Genomic DNA, 19,341 nt, shown 5'->3' with positions numbered 1-19,341 from the left:
GTTAACAGTTCAGTCCGAGGACAAACTTCATTCTCATGCAAATCTCCCCAGGTGACATGAAAACTGCAGATTTAACTCAGATTAGCTCAGGAATTTATAGGCAGATGTAATAGAAAGTATTAACTGTGTGTGTATCGTAGAAGAAAAGCCAGGTTGGAATATTAGATATTGGCCTTGTTTTCACTGCTGCTTAACAGAAATGTGCTCAGTGCAACTGTTGTGGAACAGTTGAAGCTATTTTAACTCTGTTTCAAAACCATAGCTGGAACATGCATGGCCTCCTGGGGTCTGTGGAAATGTGAAATGTAACTTCAGTAAAGTATTTAGACTAAGTATTTTCCAAATCCTACCACCTGATGTCAGTTTCACAACAGTTGCAAAACAGAACAGTGAAAACTCCGCCACTGAGTAGACCACTTCACATGCTTTATTTCAGCACCCAAAATAATTAAAAACATCTCAATTTATTATACATGTACAAAATAAGTACAGAATCTCTCTTTTAAACCATGAAAGTGGGTCCGCTTCAAATTATTTTTTAAGAAACCCTTCGCGAAAGACATCAACAAAACAACATAAACAACAGGGTGGGAGATGTGTGCTGTTTTTTTTTTTTTTAGTGAAGAAGAGTTTTCCACAGGGGCAAACAGACAGAAGGATCAACACTGAACACATGGGCAGGGAAATGATATTGAACCAGAGTCACTTGCTTTTATCTACAAAGACATGATTGCATGCATTACATCTGCAGTGATCACCTTTTCTGAGGAACTCTTTTATCAAACCAACACTTAAGAAGAAAACGATTGCACTGCATAGACAACAAGACAATGAGTCAATTTAGTAGCACCAAAGGTTCTGCAGGCATTAGTGGCAATAATTACAGTATGACAGTGAGAGTTTCACCATCAAACACCAATAACTGGACCTCGTTGAAATGGTAATAGCACCTTTGAATGTTTTTGATTTCCCCACAATAGACTCGTGTAAAATATACCCTTTTCATTTAAGAAAAAAACTGGGGGTGACTTCTTGTTATGAGGTAGCCATCTACATATTGCAATGAAGGTGAGCTTCTTTTGTCTTGCTCTTTTGCTGGTCTTTGCTTGGTCTGAGCAACATTCAGGTGTTTTTGTCTTTTTTTATGAATTTAGAACACGAAGACACTTCACACTTTTTACAATTTATTTAACACCAGAAAAATGGTACATATCATTTGTTGTTTTCAATGTCCTTTCCGCAGTGGTAAAAAATGGCAAAAGTCACCTGTGTTTCATTGCGTGTGTGGATCTTTTTTTTCTCAATCTCCTAGGGGAAATTTTACACAAGTAATATATTATTTTCTTGTTGCCAGTGGAAACAAAAGATTCTTTTTAAAGTGTCCGTGTGGTTGGTTTTGGTTGAAGTAGCAGTCCCAAAAAAACTTCTCATGATTGGAAAAACAAACACCGTCTTCAGTAGAGTGGTTTTAAAGCATGTGGACCAATGGCAGCCGAATGAGTTTTGAATGCATAGAAAAAGGATTTAGAGATGACTGCTAGAAAAAAAACAACAATGTCATGTCCATATTTCTTTCATTTTTACAAGAAGCAAACGGGGCCAACTTCGACGCCAAACTCCTGATCAGGTGCACCAACATCCATAGGAGCAATGTCAATGATGGGCAGGCGGGATGTTTTTGATGTCTTGTAGTCGATGACTGTCTTGCCCCATGTGCCAGTGTGTGACTGTGGAGAGGAACGAAAAGGAGCAAAAGTCAGAAATAGCTCAAGAAAGTGGGTCGTTTAAAGTGTTTAAAGGATCAAAATCTTGCTTCTCTGAAGGAAGATTTGACATTTTTTGTACGTAAATGCAAGCTCCAGCGAGATAACTCACCGTGCAGCCATCCTCGCTGACGCTGTATGTGAAGCGGCTGTTGCCCTCGGCTCTGATCTCGACGTCGTTGGAGCCCTGGAGAAGCAGGGCCTTCTTCAGGTTGCCGGTGGCGGAGTCCATGTAGGCAATGCTGTTCTTGCAGTGGTATGTCATGTTCTGAGAGGCCTGGTTGGACATCAGGCGCATGAAGGTCATCTGGATGCTGACGTCCTCGGGATCAGATCCATCGCTGCCATACTGGAACTGCAGGGTGGAGAGAGGAGAAGGGTGCGTGGGTTTTACTGTCACTGACTTAATAGTACATATTCTATGGTCTGTTAGTTCATGAGGATGATTTTAGTTTGTGCAGGAAACCTTCTTTTGCCTTCTTACCTGGAATCCACCGGTCATGGACTCGCTGAACCAGACGTGCTTCTTCTCTCTGATGTTCTTGCTGAGGTACCAGTTCTTCATGGGGATGCTGGAATCGCTGGGGGAGATACAAGTCTCACCAGTCTCCATGTTGCAGTAGACCTTGATGGCATCCAGAGGAGATCCCTGGTTGGGATCAATCCAGTACGTTCCTGTAACAGAGGAACATGAAGCAGTTTGAATCTGAGCTCATCTTTATGTTACACTTTGTCTACAAGCTGCATCAGGGCTCTGATCTGCACTCACCGCTCTTCCACTCAGGGTGGCACATCCTCAGGTCACGGCACATGCGGGCAGGGCTCTTCTGGGTACCGTCGGGGCTGCGAATCTTCTCAACCTTCTGAGTCAGGGACTTGAGGGTGGTGTCAACCTCCATGTCGCGATCGCGCATCATGTTGGGGTCATCAGCGCGGTAGTGGCCACCACGGAAGGGATCGGGGGCCTTCTCCTGAATAGGCTGGCTGATGAAGTCGAATCCACTACCAGGAGGTCCAGGGGGTCCAGCAGGTCCGGGAAGTCCAGGAGGACCCTGTTTGGAGACACCAGGCGTTTACAAATGGCAGACACATTCGAAATGTACAAGTGTTTGATTAAAACAAAGATCGTAGTGCAACTTACAGAAGGTCCCATCTCTCCATTGCGACCGCGAGGTCCAGGGGGTCCGATGGGTCCAGGCAGACCGTTCATGCCATCCTTACCAGAGGAGCCACTAGCTCCAGAAGGTCCCTATGGAGCAAAAGCCATATGATCACTTAATGAGAGAAAACATAAATTCATAACAATTCAGCTTGCCATTTTACTGACATTATGTGTAAAACTGTAAAACATATGTAGTCCTGCCAATCGTGTACAATGTTCTTGTTACGTACTATTTTTGCCACTTTCTGGAATATTGCACATCCACTCTACACAACCGAATTGTTTGACCATTTCTTCCTGGGTCTATGAAAACATGCTAAAGACAGACTCTCCAGGTACCAGATTGGCAATGAATTCATCTTTTGTGTAAAACAGATGTACTTACTCTAGGTCCAGCAGGTCCAGAGGCACCAGCAGGTCCTCTCTCTCCAACACCTCCCTAAAGGCAGAAGAAGATGTGAATATCCAATATCATTACATTTCGGAAAGACTGTTTAAATATCTCATAAAGTGAGAAAAGTTAGTTAGAGTTACTTACAGCAGTTCCGGGCAGACCCTGCATGCCGGTGAATCCTCTGTGTCCCTTGTGGCCTCTGTCTCCAGCCTCACCAGCCTCTCCTCTATCTCCCTTTGCACCAGCAGGTCCCTGAAGGAAAGCAACAGGAGGTCAACATGCCATCGCAGGTTCATACGATCATCACAACAACAGATGACTAGAGTATATCATGTGTTTTTATATGTGCCTATTATGTTATGATGAACGTACAGCAGGACCACGGACACCAGCAGGGCCAGCAGGGCCGGCAGAGCCAGCAGGACCCTAAAAGGAAAGAGAGAGTGGGGAAAATCAGATCACAACAAAATCAAACTGTGAGTAACCAGATTTAGTGACATTTTTCAGCAGGATAGAGATAAGTAGTAAGGGAGCTTACACTCTCTCCACGGTCACCAGTCTTGCCAGAGGGACCAACAACTCCAGGGGCTCCAGGAGCACCAGGGGGTCCAGGGGCTCCAGCCATACCAGCCTCACCACGATCTCCCTATAGGAGCAAATCTCCAGTGAGACAATGCTGGGCAGCTAATTTTGCATTTCTGTTGGGAAGCTACGCTGGTCTACAGATTAAATTGCCAAGCGAAACATAGCAGAAGCTTTGGTATTTATATTATTAGTTGAGGCCTAAAAATGATTTAATTAACTCAGAGGAAGGAGGGAGGAGGGTTACCTTGGGGCCAGAAGCTCCATCGCGACCAGGGGCACCATCGTGACCAGCAGATCCCTGTGAAAGAGCAGCGAGCATGGTCAATAATCATAATGTTTGAGGGTTAGCCACATGCTAGGGAAGCCACTAGTACGTAGCAGACTGAGACCTCATACCTCACGACCAGCCTCTCCGGTAGCACCAGTCAGTCCAGGGGGTCCAGCAGGTCCGGGAGGTCCACGCTCACCAAGAGCTCCAGAAAGTCCCTGCTTTCCTGGCTCACCCTGAAGAAAAACAAGACAGGTCAGTTCCCTGAATGCAGATGGAAGCTCTGAGGAAATAATATACAGTAAAAAAAAAAGGTTGTTTTATTTGAAAATCCAACCAATATTTAGCCTACTTAGCTTATTTAGAAGAATGCACTCTGGTCATTGTGAATACTCACAGATTGTCCAGACAGACCAGGGAAACCACGCTCTCCACGCTGTCCAGGGAGACCTACAATACCACGCTGTCCAGCAATACCTTGGGGTCCGGGGATACCAGAGGAGCCCTACACAGAACGACAAAGCAGCCAGTTAGCAGCCACATAATGGAAAATGGATCACTGTGGTACATTTTAAGCTGTCAAAATCAGAAAAGCAGAATTATAGCGGGCACTCACAGGGGCTCCATCAGCGCCAGGAGATCCCTTCTCTCCGGCGGGTCCTGAGGCTCCAGCAGCACCAGCCTCACCAGGGCGACCAGCAGTTCCAGTCTCACCGCGTGCTCCCCTTGCTCCGTCTTTGCCAATAGGTCCAGCGGGTCCAGGACCTCCGGCAGCTCCCTGGAGACATGCAGAGGATTCAAGTCATTGAACTAAACCCTGCTGAAGGCCACGATGGTAACATACAAACAGACTAAAGATGAGATTGTGTTTGTTATTACTGCTGGTTACGTGGACTAGGTGAAACTTACAGAAGGGCCAGGGGGTCCAACTCTGCCAGCAGGTCCAGGGAAACCAGTAGCACCCTATACACACACACACAAAGAGACAAAAGAGACTGATTTTACCATCACTGTCACAGAGTGTCACCTAATTCTATAAAATCTCACATGTTGACGGGACACTTACAGGTGATCCAGCACCACCACGAGCACCTTTGGGTCCAGGAGGACCAGCAGGTCCCTGTGGACAAAAAACATTTAATTTTCAACATTTTCAAGTTAAAAATAAAGCTCAATCTAATAATTATCATAAATAATTTAACAAAATGGGAAATAATATGACTTCCATTCATAAAATTCATTATCAACTCGATCTGGCATCAACAATGAAATAAAAATACTGAATTCTGCATTTGCATTGTAGTAAAAGTAAATAAGTTGGCATACTGTGACTTGAGTGTTTTTCATGATTACTCAGTACAGTTACATTACAGTATGTATCAGTTGTTATTTGTGTGACATGTGGGCCTACCTGAGGGCCAGCACCTCCAACAGGTCCAGAGGGTCCAGGAGCACCAGCGTCTCCCTTGGGTCCAGTGTCACCAGACTCTCCCTTGGCACCAGGCTGACCATCAGCACCCTGAGGTTGGAGGGCAAGAGAAGGAACAGTTCAACACATGCTCTCTTGTGGCTTGTAGAAAAATATCAGCTTTGGTATAAAATACAAAGTGTGAGATTCTTACAGGAGGTCCAGCAAATCCGGCAGGTCCAGAAGGTCCAGTCTCTCCACGCTCACCCTGTTAAAGTCATAAGGAGAGAGGGTTTAGGGTCATTCATCATGATATTCTGCATATGGCATCTTATATTGAAGATCCAGATCTAGTAAAAAAGTAGATCTTGTGTTTGTTTTCTAGTCCTCAATCAGGTGTGTGTTTGGAGAAGAACTTACAGGGGCACCACGAGGACCGCTGGGTCCAGAAACTCCAACAGCGCCACCCTCACCCTAAAACCAGAGGTGGAGGAGAAGGACAAGAGGTCAGCAGACAACTTGCTTGGTCGTCATGACCAAAGTCTTACCACAGAGTTTTGTGCCAAGAAACCAAATTTAAGACAAAATCCAGACATCAAAGTTAGCAGAAATAGAACTGAACTGAATTCTTGAAAATGTCGACAGCAAAATATCTGATCTATGACAGACATATGGACATGTTTGCTTGTTTTCCTACTATCATACTATGTGAGATTACCTGAGAGTAGAGGAATATTTTATGTATAGACACGTACATGAATAATACTGTAAGGAGGTGATAAGAGAACCATAAGAGACTAAATCCAGCAGAGATCATGAACTTGGATCGCTGATATTTGTAGATGGAAACAAAAGTTGTGCCTGGTCTCACCTTCTCACCCTGAGCACCAGGAGGTCCAGGGACTCCGATAGCACCAGTCATACCACGCACGCCATCTTTTCCGAGGGCACCATCTGCTCCCTTGGCTCCACCGTCTCCCTGAAGAGAGAAAATGCATTAAGGTAAGTAACTTAATTTACTTGCATACATTATACAACCACTTTTGGCTATTTGTCTGGAAATTAAACACCCTGACCCTGTATTTTGAGATTTTGTAAACCAACAACATGCTTTGGCGATACTGCACTTCATTAAGGTCATGCCAATAAAGCAAAATTAAACTTAAATGCTAGATTGCACAATTTAACAGTTTTTGAAAGGGACAAACTGGACAGGGGTGATACTCACTCTCTCTCCCTTGACACCGGGGAGACCACCAGCTCCACGCTCACCGGGCATTCCCTGCATACCGGGGGATCCCTGACCACCGGGGGCACCACCAGCACCAGGCTCTCCCTGCACACACACACAAAAACAGAAATATACACATTATTACAACACACAGTGGACAACAATGTTGTTGTAAATATGCATACGGTGAATATAACGTATACTGTGTGAGTAGTTCCCTGTAGTTTTGAGAAAGTTACTGTTCTGCAGCAGCTTCTTGTTTGCCTCGATGTTTGTATGTTGTTCTGGCAAAACGAGGGTTGAAAACCATGCTTTCAATAATTAGCTACATCCCTGGTGGAAAGTAAAATAAAGGATGGACAGCGTTGTTTGTGAGGGTTGTGGTGGTTTTTAAAGGCCTCACCAACTGCCATGCTAGACTGTTTGGGCCCAGTGAGAAACTGCAGCAGATTGGTTGGTTACTCAAAGGTAAAGCTGAGATTCATGATTGTAAATGATGGAAAGCAACAACGGTAAACCTAAAAAAAACCCAGTGCAGATGTGTGTGATGAATAATATCAACAAAAAGAAAAAAGTCACAGGCTACTCTCTCATGTCATTTTGTTAATACTACTCTCAGCTATAAATATATGTGGATATGAATATGAAAAATGTTTAATATCCTAAAGGTAATTGTGTTTTTCCGTCATACACAGACCACATGTCACACAGAAATTAGCTCCCTATTGTAGAAGTGGTCTCATTTGTATGAAAGGACTGTTCTTTGTGGTCCTGGATGAATTTTTATCTGCCTATTATATGTTGGTACTTTTGTATAATTTAACATGTTTATTGTTTATGTCAGATAACTTCTTGGTAAATCCTTTTTAGTTAATTTCAAGAACTGGATTAGACTGAAAACTGAGATCTAATATTCAACAAATAGCCATCTTAACTGCAAGATCAGCGATTGAGAACGTCTCCACCTTTATCAGTTTTTCAACCTACCTTAGCTCCATCATTACCAGCAGGGCCAGGAGCACCACGGGGTCCAGTTGGGCCAGCAACGCCAGGAGTGCCACGCTCACCAGGGAAACCTCTGTCGCCCTAAAGAGAATGGTCACAACCAGTTTTAGCTAAAGACCAGGGGAACTGTTTTTACCGTGGATGAGTTTCTTTCTGAAAGGCAGGAGATACTCACTCTTGGTCCAGATGGGCCAGAGGGTCCACCCTCTCCAGGGGAACCCTGAACAAAAGAGGAAGAGGAGAGAAGGGGGTCATGAAGACTTGATGACATGACCACTAAAATCTTGAAACTTCAAAATACTCATGAAAGTACATGATGAGTTTATGTGATTTATATCTGAATGTGTGTGTGCTGTAAGATCAAGTACGTCTGAACAGCGACTCAATCTTACATGTGATAACAAGCAGATCGGAAACAAAGGTTTCATTCACAATTCCCTGCAACTCTTACCTGCTCACCGGGCTTGCCAGTCTCACCAGTAGCACCTTGGGGTCCGGGAAGACCCTGCACAAGGAAGAAAGGTAGACCATTTTAGGATTAACAAATGATTGTGGCACAGTTCAGGAATATATCAACAAAACAAAAGAAAGCACTCAACGCTGCTGTTTCAAAACCTACCTGGAATCCGGGAGGACCAGCAGGTCCCTGCTCTCCCTTCTCTCCAGCAGGTCCCTGAACACAAAGAAGCAAACAAAATGATCAGAAAACTAATGTTAACAGAGATACTTTCATTTTATATTAAGTTCACCCTATAAAATACAGTTCACAACTATGCAACACTGATGGCTAAATCAGTCATATTATATTGGTCACTGTAAATAAAGCAGGCGAGGTACATACAGCAGTGCCAGAAGGTCCAGGAGCACCAACATCACCATCTTTGCCAGGAGCACCCTGTGAACGAAAACATTACCCAAACCAATTAAAAAGTGTTTTATGCTCTTTTTGCACTTTTGTTTTGATAGAAAACATCTTTTACACTGGTAGAGTTTGAAGTACTTACAACAGGGCCACCAGCACCAGAGGGACCTCTCTCACCAGGCTTACCAGACTCACCCTGTTAAAAAGAACAAAATCCACACTTACATCCGTATTCCGATTAGATTTGAGTGATTTCCTGCAACTACATAGTATATATAAGGGATTAATAAAATAGCAAGCAATGATGCTATAAATGCAAAACAAAATGAGAGGGGCAGTTAACTCACAGCGACTCCCTTGGGTCCGGGGAATCCCATAACTCCAGGCTGTCCTCTGCCTCCAGCAGGGCCAGGAGGTCCGGGGCGTCCATCTTGTCCAGTGGCACCCTAAAGATCATCAGAGGACAGGAGAATACTGAAAAAAAGACTCTCCTAGCATGATTAAATGGACTAGGAATTCAACTATTAAGTCGTTACTATCAGAAACTATTTGTGAGTCAGGACTTACAGCAGGTCCACCTTTGCCATCAGGGCCAGGGCTTCCAGGGCTACCAGTCATACCCTATGGAGGGAAGGCCACGTATGACACATATTCAGTGAGTGCGAAGACAAACAACAGATATAAGTCATATATTGAGTGTATTCCACAGTGCTATATGTTTACAATGAAATGTAAATGTAAAATGAGCTTCTGTGGTGCTTCATCAACACAGAAATGTTGCAGAACTCACCTTGGATCCAGGTGCGCCAGGAGCACCGGGGTTTCCAGACTCACCAGTGGCTCCCTGAGCTCCCATTGCGCCAGGGGCACCACGCTCGCCGGGGGCTCCCTGTCATACAAGTGAAGAAGAGTCAGGAGAAATCGCCACAAGTGGTGAAGTTAATGACCTAAATGTGGTTAACTGGAAGGTTTGACTCACTCAACATGAAAATACATCTCTGCTAATGTTTTCTGGTGTTACTGATTAGAACAAAATCAGGCAAATGAGCTAGAAACAAAGTGGGTCGATTCACTAACTCACCTTGCCACCAGCAGCTCCATCAGCACCAGGGAAACCACGAGCACCAGGGCCACCCTAAAGGAAAGACAGACCAAACCTGTCAGTGCTGTGGTGTAACTGCTCAAACTGCAGGGGTGAATCCTCCTGGGAATTCAACATACTGTAAATGTGCAGAATGTTTTGTAGGATTTTAACATAACATTTTTTTGCTTCACTAATATGAGTGATGCTGAGAAAGTCTTTTAATACAGTAATACATCAGTTTGTCCTCCTGCTTACATCATCCACCCCTCCTCAGTGGTAACTACACTATCTGAGAGAAGTTGATTTGAAAGATGAAGTTAACATACACGCTCTCCAGGGGGTCCACGGGGTCCAGCACCACCAGGCTCTCCACGAGGTCCTCTCTTTCCTTCCTCACCAGCGGGGCCAGAAAGTCCCTGAACTCCAGCTGGGCCCTGGAAAAGAAAGGAACGTCATTAGAAACACTTATTCCTAAAATCACGCAGAATGGAAAATAAATGGTAAGATGTATGTATTCTGTGTTTTGAAACTTACAGGCTCTCCCTTGGAACCAGGCTCTCCCTTAGGACCAGAGGGACCATGGTCACCCTGTTGGCAGAAACGCACACATTTCATTTAGACTACCAGGTGATACTGGGTCTCTGTAACAGTGAAGAACCATGTGTGCTGATACCAAAACTCAAAATCCACATAATCAATTGTCTACTCACATTGTTACCCTTGGGGCCAGGAGCACCAACAGCTCCCTGAGCTCCAGCAGGACCACGAGCTCCAGGGAAACCAGGAGCACCAGCAATACCAGCAGCACCCTATGGGATAGAGAGTTGGGGTGTTAGAAACACTTCATGTGCAGGATTCAAGTAGAATAAACATGATCAATGAGTATGATACTTACAGAAGCACCCTTAGCACCAGCGGAGCCATCAGATCCGGGGGCACCCTGTTGAGAGAGGAAGGAAATAAAATGTTGAAAGTTCAGCACTTATTATTTCTATTTCTCCTTGCCAAGTGAAAAAGATTTGACGATGTGTAAAAGAATGCCTACAGAAAAGTCCAGTATCTACTCACAGCAGCTCCAGCGGGTCCAGAAGGTCCTGGGTTACCAGGCTCACCACGGGCTCCCTGGGGTCCCTCAGGTCCACGACCTCCCTGAGTACCGGCCTCTCCCTGTGAAGGGAAGCAACAACGTCTCAGAAAATCTGCAACTTGAATTTTGAAAGTGTGTGAATGAATCAAAAATAAATCGTATCAACACCACGGTTGTTTATATTAAATATAGTAAAAAGTGAAACTGTGACATGTTGTCCTAGTTTATTGATACTTCTTCTGATAATTCGTTATAAATGTATTATTTCTTCAGTTTAAGTATGAATAAAGAGTGTCAGTAGAGACAATATAGTCACCACACTAATCTTAAATTGGTTCATCGCACATATCCAGTTTGATTGTGCTGTTGTTATATCACTGGTTGCTTTTTCTACTCTTCTGCCATTGGTTCTTAAAATAATCCAGGTGTGTGTGCCTTCATAATGGGTGAGAGTTACAGGGTATTATATAAGTCCTTCACTGATGGCAACAGGGAAGGGGGGGCACAGAGGTAAGGTGCCATTAGAGGTCTACTGATGCCATCTGGTGGCTACAGCATTCACCTGGGGGTTTACAGTATCAGGCCAAATATTTTGTTTTCAGTTCACACTGACTAATGGTTGACGTTGTAGAGTGGACAGATCAATTATAATCTGTTGTGGAATTAGCATTGTGAAGTCTCCCCAACGATGTTGATCCTGCAAATATTAACACCTTCTACAGTCCAAGTAGGATGAAAGGGTTTAATCCTTCCAGACAGTTTCCTACTAATGTGCAAGACCAGGGAGATGTTGAGACAGCTAGTCAGGTGGATAACAAAGAAGGTGAGGGGATAATGACTGTTGATGAAGTTGTCCCTGGCTGTGAGGGCAACCCTTATTTGAAGGACCAAGTAATTTCAAAGGGTTTATAACACACACCATAACATGTGCAATACTGTTATTGGTGTCATTAGATATGTGTACTGTACTGATCTGTGCAGCCTATTTTTATGGTCAAATTTACTGGATATGAAAAGTGTATTGGGAGACTTACCTTAGCACCAGCACCACCGGGGAATCCAGGGGAACCAGCAGGTCCAGTAGATCCCTGAAAAATAAAGACATGATATTATCAGACATGCACAAAGACATCCATAGATTTGATGGACAGAGCAGTGCATCACGCCCTTCAATGTAGCATAGTAAAATAGTGTAAAATAGAATAATACTTACAGGGGGTCCAGAAGGGCCAGAGTTGCCATCATTACCACGAGCACCCTGCAGAGGAGGTGGCGATTAGATCAAAGTGATATTTGCAGGAATGGACTCAAATCAAACAATATTAGCAGCTGTAAACGTAAACAAGTGGCTGAACAGATAGTGCCATAGTCAAATTCAGCATTTCCTTTTACTCGCACTCAGAGCTTTAAGAGCCTATGGACAAAATAGATGAACTTTAAGACATGAATAGCAGACACTTACAGCAGGGCCAGGAGCTCCGGGGCGGCCTCTCTCACCAGGAAGACCACGAGCACCCTAGAAAAGAATAATGTCAGCTTGACAACGCTAGGACATTTTACATCCCCTCCTTTTTGTAGATATTAATCAAATTACTTGCATCTTCTATCCTTTAGAGGGATGTACATGTCAACAAATTGATTGAGATGAGACAAAAACGTACCATGGCACCAGGGACACCGTTCTCACCAGGGGAACCACCCTCTCCCTGTAGACAAACACAGAAGGAAGAATAAGCTCAAAGAGATTTAGGTGATATTCCTGCTTTGGTGAGCAACAGTACATCCTGCTATCCTACCTTGGGGCCAGCTGGTCCAGCGTCTCCCTTGGCTCCATCCAGACCGCTGAAACCCTGCACACAAAATCATTCAGCATCCTCTGGTCAGTCACAGCTCATTACAGCATCACAGCAGTTGAAAACGGTGATTTTGGTATTCAGTGCTCTTCCAAACTCACTCTGTGTCCCTTGATGCCGGGGAGTCCAGGGGTTCCGGGGAATCCACGAGCACCCTGCGGGAGGAAAACAAGAGATGTGTCAATAAAAACATGCAGGCAACTTCCTGTAATAAACTTTAATATTAGGGTTTTTCTAGGAGTTTTCTGACCAAATGAAAATACTGGAAAATTATTTGAATTTACTCAGATCAATCATCAGATTATTTGGTGCCCTTGTGTGCATGCAGGTTTCACATAAATGCCAATGTAGGATTCATTTCACCATCACATGGCAGACCATCTCCTGACCTTTGCCCTCGCTGGGCATCACTCACCTGAGGGCCAGCAGCGCCACGCTCACCGGGGCGACCAGCTTTGCCAGGCTCACCCTGTTGAAGACACACAGAGAAGGAGGTCAGTTTGTGGAAGTATCACACATATGTATCCTTCAGACAATAAATACATTACACTACATCAAACTGTAAGATTTATATTCATATCAGAAGGACAGTAGAAGGAAATATAATCATTAGTTAATAAAGTGTTAGAGGTGCCTGTTAAAGCTACGTCTTTCCTTCGGTTAGACATGAATATAACTGTACAACAACCCAAGAAGTGAGTTGTAAGAGGGATAGACAATAATCAATAAATCACTTACATCATCTCCGTTCTTTCCAGGGGGGCCAGCAGGACCACGAGAACCCATGGCACCCTGAAAACCACAATAAATGACTAGATAAGCACCACATTAATGTTGATTACTTGAAGTAAATGTCTGTGAATATTAACTACGTCACTAAAGGTAAAGAAGAGGGGTTGAGGGGGACTCCTCATATTTATCACGGACAAAAAGTGGTGTGTGCAGATGTGTGTCAGTGGGTCAGTGATTACAACAGGAAGTGGAACACAAAGTACAGGAAGTGACAGGAAGGAACTATCAATAACAAATACAGATTAAGTAGCATCTTATTGATAAAACGGTTTCCTCATTCAGTTTAAAGCTAATGAGAACTGGAAAACACAGCCTAGTGTTGCGCCTTATTAATGTGGATAAAGCAACATTTATTTAGTAGTATACTCACAGAAGCTCCGGGCTCACCAGGCTCTCCAGGGGGGCCAGTGAAACCCTGAGGACCCTGAGGGACAACAACAACGACAGATTAACACGATATCCTCTTTAATGTTTGTGCATTTATCTTAGATGCAGGGTCATATAATAATTATCTAGATAATGGCCAAATCTTTTTGAAATATTGAGGAACATTAAAAGTGTATTGTCAAAATGAGAATTTGACCTGTCATGTAATTGATAAGGGAATACTTACAGAGGAGCCAGGGGGTCCAGGAGGACCACGAGGACCCATAGGACCCTGTTGATGAGGATGAGGAAAAAACCCATTAGATTATCTTTATTTGTCTGTGAGATGATCAACATCACACTGCAAGCAAAAAGCAAAACAGGAACTCTTTGCATATTTAGCAATAAAAGTACGTTGAGAAAGAGCAAAGCCTTCGTACCATTGGGCCGGGAACAGGTGGGCCGCTTGATTTAGAGTGGTCAACGTAGCTCATTTGAGGAGAGAAGTTCTGCAAAGGGAGAAGATGAAGAATTAGTCACTAAGATTTGGAGAAACAACACATAAGAGTACCGTTCTTGAGTTAATGTAGCATAAAAACATCACATGGGACACCTGAAATGTGCTTTTATTCTCACAGTTACTTTGTACTGTTGCAATGATTGGTTAATTGTGTTACTCTGAAAGCAAATACATAAGCAAATACATATTTGATCCTGTGGCACAGACTGGTATAATGGTATAAATGGTATAATGGAGCTTTTTTAATTAAGGTCACTGACCGAATAAACAGGTCAGATCAACACTAGATGTTTTGCATTTTCCCCAGACCTAAACCCGAGGACCAGGGAGCTCTCTGCACCCCCCAGTGAGGAGATTTCCTAGTTGCTCTTCTCTGGCACAAAGCCTCAGCCTGCTGATCTGTCTTATTAAGCGTGTGTAAAATGAAGAATCACTTATGGAATTGATACGGAAATTGATCGTAGCAGAAATAAGAGAGTTTTCTAGAGAAACAGATGTTTAAACCTGGACTACCATGGGGTTTTTAAGATGTAGCTCATTTGTAAACAAAATGGAGTCATCTACATAACGTAATCCTGGATGACTTGGTGATACTTACTCCGCCAAGGCCAGGGGGGCCAGGGGGGCCGGGTGGGCCGGGAAGGCCAGGCATTCCGTCGAGTCCATCATTGCCAGGAGGACCAGGAAGACCCTGTAGAAAAGTCACATTTAATTTTTAACTTGCCTTGCAGGAAGAAGTATAGCTCATAGCCCAACAAAATAGATTAGATCTCATTTCTATTAAACAATTATCTATATCGGCAACTGTTATACATGTACATTCTGTAATCACATGACTAGTTGACATGTTATATTCTTATTTTTATATATTTTTTGTCAAAGTGTGATAAGTTTTGAATCACTTCAACTTGCTATTGTTACATGACAGTTATTTAATATTACTTCATCATTTTATGAACCAATTTCCGTCATGTGACCTTTGAACTTTTGATGACCTGTTGACCTAATTATCAAAGGTCATCAGCAACAATTATGTCATAGCAGCTTTACCAGTATTTACATTAGTTTGTAGGGAATCAATCAGCAAACATGTAACACCACTGTTAACATTTTCACAGTTTTTAGAATTTGCCTTTAAAAATATTGAAAAAGTTCATGAAAATTAACAATCAACCACATGTAATGCAGCAAGTAGGAAGCCAATATAATTTGTGATGAAAACTACACAATAACCAACCCAACAGGGAAACACCGATGTGTCGTCGTTGGGACAAAATGTTTCTAACTAATTAAAAAATATCTATAAAGACAAAGTTGCTTAAACATTATTCCTCCCCACAGTTTGTCCTTGTAGCAAATATATACAATTACCATTTAAAAAAACACTGGTGTCATTTGCATTGAAGGACAGAAAAGGTCTCTTCAACAGTGTGAGTGATGTTGAGAGTTGAACTGGAACCTACCCTGTCTCCCTTGTCGCCATTGTCTCCCCTTGTTGGCTATGGATAGACAGGAAAAAGGGAGTTAGGCTACGCTGCAATGTTTCATCCAGATGGTAAAAACAAGTGCATCATCTGGAATATAAGCAGGCAGCAGTAATGACGAACTAAACTGGGCCATGCCAGCTTCTCCAAAGAGAGACCAATATGACGTTTGGGCTTCAGACTCTAGTTTTTCAATATCAAACAAAGTTAAAGGGCAAAATACCTCAATCACTCCTGGAACCTGGGGTCCTACAGAACCAACGGAGAAAAAGAAAATGTCAACACCTCTTGAACATTTATGCGAGACACATTCATAACTCTGGACAATTGCAAAATAATGTTAAGTGCTTAGGTTAAACTAAGCAATAAGCTACAAGTCACAGCTATCGATAGCAGGTCCAGGCTGGGAGTCAGGGCTGATTAACGCGTGAAATACAGTTTTTCATTGAATAGCTGAATCAAAACCATGTTAATTTGACTCTAAATATTATCTGTAGTTTAATGTTGTTGATATTGTTGACGTGTGTAGGGCCTGTAGAGTGACACTCTGCAGTGTCACTACACAGGTAGGCATGTTGGGAAATTACAAATTCAAGGCCAGACTTCGCCAAAGGGCAGGTATAATCCATCGTTTAAAGAATGCATATTGAAAATGAAATGAACAAAAGGTAAATCCAAAGCGATTCTTTTCTGAATGAAAATCCTCAGGAGAGCAGGCAGGCTTAGGGCCTCAAGTCCACGTGTGGCCAGTGAGCCATTGACGGTCAGTGACGAGGTGGGAGGCACTAGGTGGCGCCACAAAGCTAATTAACCACAAAATTGGTGTGGAGGATGAAGGTGGTGTACCATCAGTGTCTGGGCAGATAGGGCAGCACTCTCCGTCTGGGATGATGGGATCGGCACAGTCGGATGTGTCCTCACAGATCACCTCGTCGCACATGACGGTTCCACTGTCGCAGACGCAGATCTGGCAGGGCTCTGGTTTCCATACATCCTTGTCGTTGTACAACTGTCCGTCTAATGTGCAGCTGCCGAATGTGCCTGAGAGAAGAAAACCTCGGTGAGTTTGGTCAAATGAAATAACATCAAATCTTCTTTTGTCTAATAAGGCATCAGTAAACTGAATTCTGTACAATGCTGGTAAAAGTTAGATGAGGCTTGGCTACACCTGCATAGGTGTGCATCATAAGGCCCAATAGGCTTAGATCAGACACCAGACTCTGCTTGCGAAAACAGCTTAACATTCAGTACAATCGTTATTTAGCACTTTCCCCATGCTGACCTATGTTGACTGTAAACTAATCAGCTCCGGCCTTTTTTGGTAGTTTTCTTTTTCCTTACAGCAGAAGTTATTTTTAGATTCAACTCTCAGAAAATCTTTGTTTGGTGACTGATTTGTGAGCAGGAGTAGAGCCTCTAATGAAGTATAACATCAGTTATAGCCTGTCCTACAGGAGGTTTAAGTTATTTGGGCCGGGTGAATGTTAGAAAACAGGCTTTAGTGTGCAACAGAACAAATGCAGAAAAAGTCACTCAAACATTTCTGATGTAGTTCAATGTTTTCTCCTCAAACACTACAGTGGAAAATTACACTGGGCCTAATCACATTTCTGGCTGCTGGTTGGGCCTTGGAGGTGGGAGGACAGAGGTTTGAAGGATGGATGCACAATTCCAGTATTTGCCACTGAGCGGCGCTGTTAACCCACAAAACGAGATCTTCCGCACCCTCCTCTGCATGGTGATTAATTGATGTCTAGACTATTTTACTGTCGACGTCAGTCTTTAGCAATTTTTCCATTGCCATTTTTTCAACTAACAAAGAACAGTTTTACACAAAACCGGATGAAAATGGCGTTTAATTCAGTGTGACATTCTTATGAAGCTTTAGTGCAAAAGATTGACTTTATAACGGCTGTCCTCTTTATCATGTTTGGTTCCCCAACAAACTTTGTCTCCTCACTTCTGATGCGCTGATGTTAAAACTGCTGAGGAAAAATCCAAGTGCTAGAATCTACAGAGTTTTGCACTTAATAGTGAACTGGGATGTAATTGTTTCCTAAAACTGGTGAAAAATACTTTTCACACTACATAAAATTACGATTTCATCAAATGGATTTGCCATTTTCAATTTTCTTTATGCTTGTGCTCTGCTTCAACTCCCTCTGAACCCACTGTCCTGTGCGCATCAGACACAGAGCAGCTGCTCCCCTCAGGTTTGCGCTCCAGCAGGCGGACGCACAGTGAGCATGTATCTGCACGTCAGTTAGAGCAGCAAACAATAAAGAAAAGTCCTATTCGCCTCCAGATCTCCAAAGAAAAAACATCAAAACGCCTCACTGCGTTACAACTTTCACAATCTCTGGAGTCAGGTATCCCGCAGAGGACGATCAGTTCCAGCAAACTGCTCAGCATCCTTGCGGGCTTTCCACATCCTGAGGGTGCCACAGTCCCACAACAACTCAAATCAATGTTTGAAAGTGATACTTACTATCATCCTCGCCTTGACCTCTGGCCAAAAGCACTGCTGCGCTGAGCAACAGCGCTAACCGAATATCCACAAAGCTGAACATGTCTAAATATTAGACATGTAGATTCTTTGCGACAAGGGGGATCCTGTTTTTCTCCTCAGACACCACTCATACACGGTAGGGTCCGGTCTGTGTACAACTCCAAATCCAGACCCTAGCAGAAACTCCCTACTGCCTAAACAAATGAGTTAGCTTGGCTTTTATATGCCAAATCTTTTGGGGAGGTCCTGTGCGCACCACATAACTTGTACATGTTCAAGTCACGGAGTCCCTCCTTCATCAGAGAGAGGGGCCGTCTTAAAACATGTCAAACAAGTTCACGTTTCAGCTCAAACGTGGATGATGAGGGCACTCATCATTTACGCGACGTCTCTCCACAGCTCAGACGCGTTTTATCATCCTCTGCTTCTCCGTGGACTTTCCTAATTGAGGCTTTTGATGGGGGTGTTTTGTCTTTTGATCGTCTGGACACCGGATGCTTTTATTAACAGAACAGATCTCGTGCAGCTTAGCCTTCATTAAGCTCCGATTGATTAAGGATATGCAGAGCAACTGGTTTGACTTCATTAGTGTGTTATTTCGTTTAAATGCCTTTATTTTATGATAAATTGGGCTCAGTGGTTTATTCAGGATGACGCCTTTCAATGTAGAACCCGTTAAAGTGAAGCGTGCGTAATTTACGCACAGAGCAAACCAGATAGTGATTTTAGGATTTTATGTACAAGTAATTAAGAGCTTCTGTCCCTTGCAGACATTCGTGAGAGGGAATCCTGCTCATGTTATTTTCTAGGTATCAAAACTCTTAAATTATATTTAGTTTTTAATTCTGGGCCCACACCTTCTGAGTATCAAGCACCTGCAGTGTCATACCATCTGTTCAGAACAAACGCATTAAGGATTAAATATAACTTCACATACACATTATATCCAGTTATGTTAACATTTTCCA

The 19,341-nt window shown here is 43.3% G+C and overlaps 1 protein-coding gene across 2 annotated transcripts; it reads right to left on the bottom strand.

Moving 5' to 3' along the window:
* Positions 1-405: 405 nt before the first annotated feature.
* Positions 406-18,533, bottom strand: col1a1b (collagen, type I, alpha 1b). 2 transcript variants are annotated; one of them, XM_070926962.1, is made up of 51 exons: positions 18,353-18,533; positions 16,711-16,905; positions 16,088-16,113; positions 15,844-15,879; positions 14,979-15,071; positions 14,301-14,369; positions 14,108-14,152; positions 13,865-13,918; positions 13,441-13,494; positions 13,118-13,171; positions 12,804-12,857; positions 12,646-12,699; positions 12,511-12,555; positions 12,312-12,365; positions 12,063-12,107; positions 11,884-11,937; positions 10,831-10,929; positions 10,658-10,702; positions 10,473-10,571; positions 10,297-10,350; positions 10,089-10,196; positions 9,760-9,813; positions 9,469-9,567; positions 9,246-9,299; positions 9,026-9,124; positions 8,821-8,874; positions 8,658-8,711; positions 8,436-8,489; positions 8,268-8,321; positions 7,992-8,036; positions 7,799-7,897; positions 6,809-6,916; positions 6,452-6,559; positions 6,001-6,054; positions 5,795-5,848; positions 5,584-5,691; positions 5,239-5,292; positions 5,082-5,135; positions 4,789-4,950; positions 4,570-4,677; positions 4,301-4,408; positions 4,149-4,202; positions 3,858-3,965; positions 3,692-3,745; positions 3,464-3,571; positions 3,311-3,364; positions 2,905-3,012; positions 2,533-2,815; positions 2,248-2,438; positions 1,876-2,118; positions 406-1,727 (listed from the first exon to the last, which is right to left on the bottom strand). In XM_070926962.1, the coding sequence occupies exons 1-51, from the start codon at positions 18,432-18,434 to the stop codon at positions 1,581-1,583; spliced, it is 4,353 nt and encodes a 1,450-aa protein (XP_070783063.1). In that variant the 5' UTR covers positions 18,435-18,533; the 3' UTR covers positions 406-1,580. The 2 variants fall into 2 exon arrangements, with proteins under 2 accessions (XP_070783063.1, XP_070783064.1); XM_070926963.1 differs by lacking the exon at positions 16,088-16,113 and having other exon boundaries at positions 15,844-15,871; positions 16,680-16,905.
* Between the last annotated feature and the right edge of the window lie 808 nt (positions 18,534-19,341).

The sequence above is a fragment of the Enoplosus armatus genome, chromosome 20 (genome assembly GCF_043641665.1).
Source record: "Enoplosus armatus isolate fEnoArm2 chromosome 20, fEnoArm2.hap1, whole genome shotgun sequence".
Classification (NCBI taxonomy): domain Eukaryota; kingdom Metazoa; phylum Chordata; class Actinopteri; order Centrarchiformes; family Enoplosidae; genus Enoplosus; species Enoplosus armatus.
The sequence above is the reverse complement of the archived record's forward strand: the minus strand, read 5'-3'. Positions and strand labels throughout refer to the sequence as shown.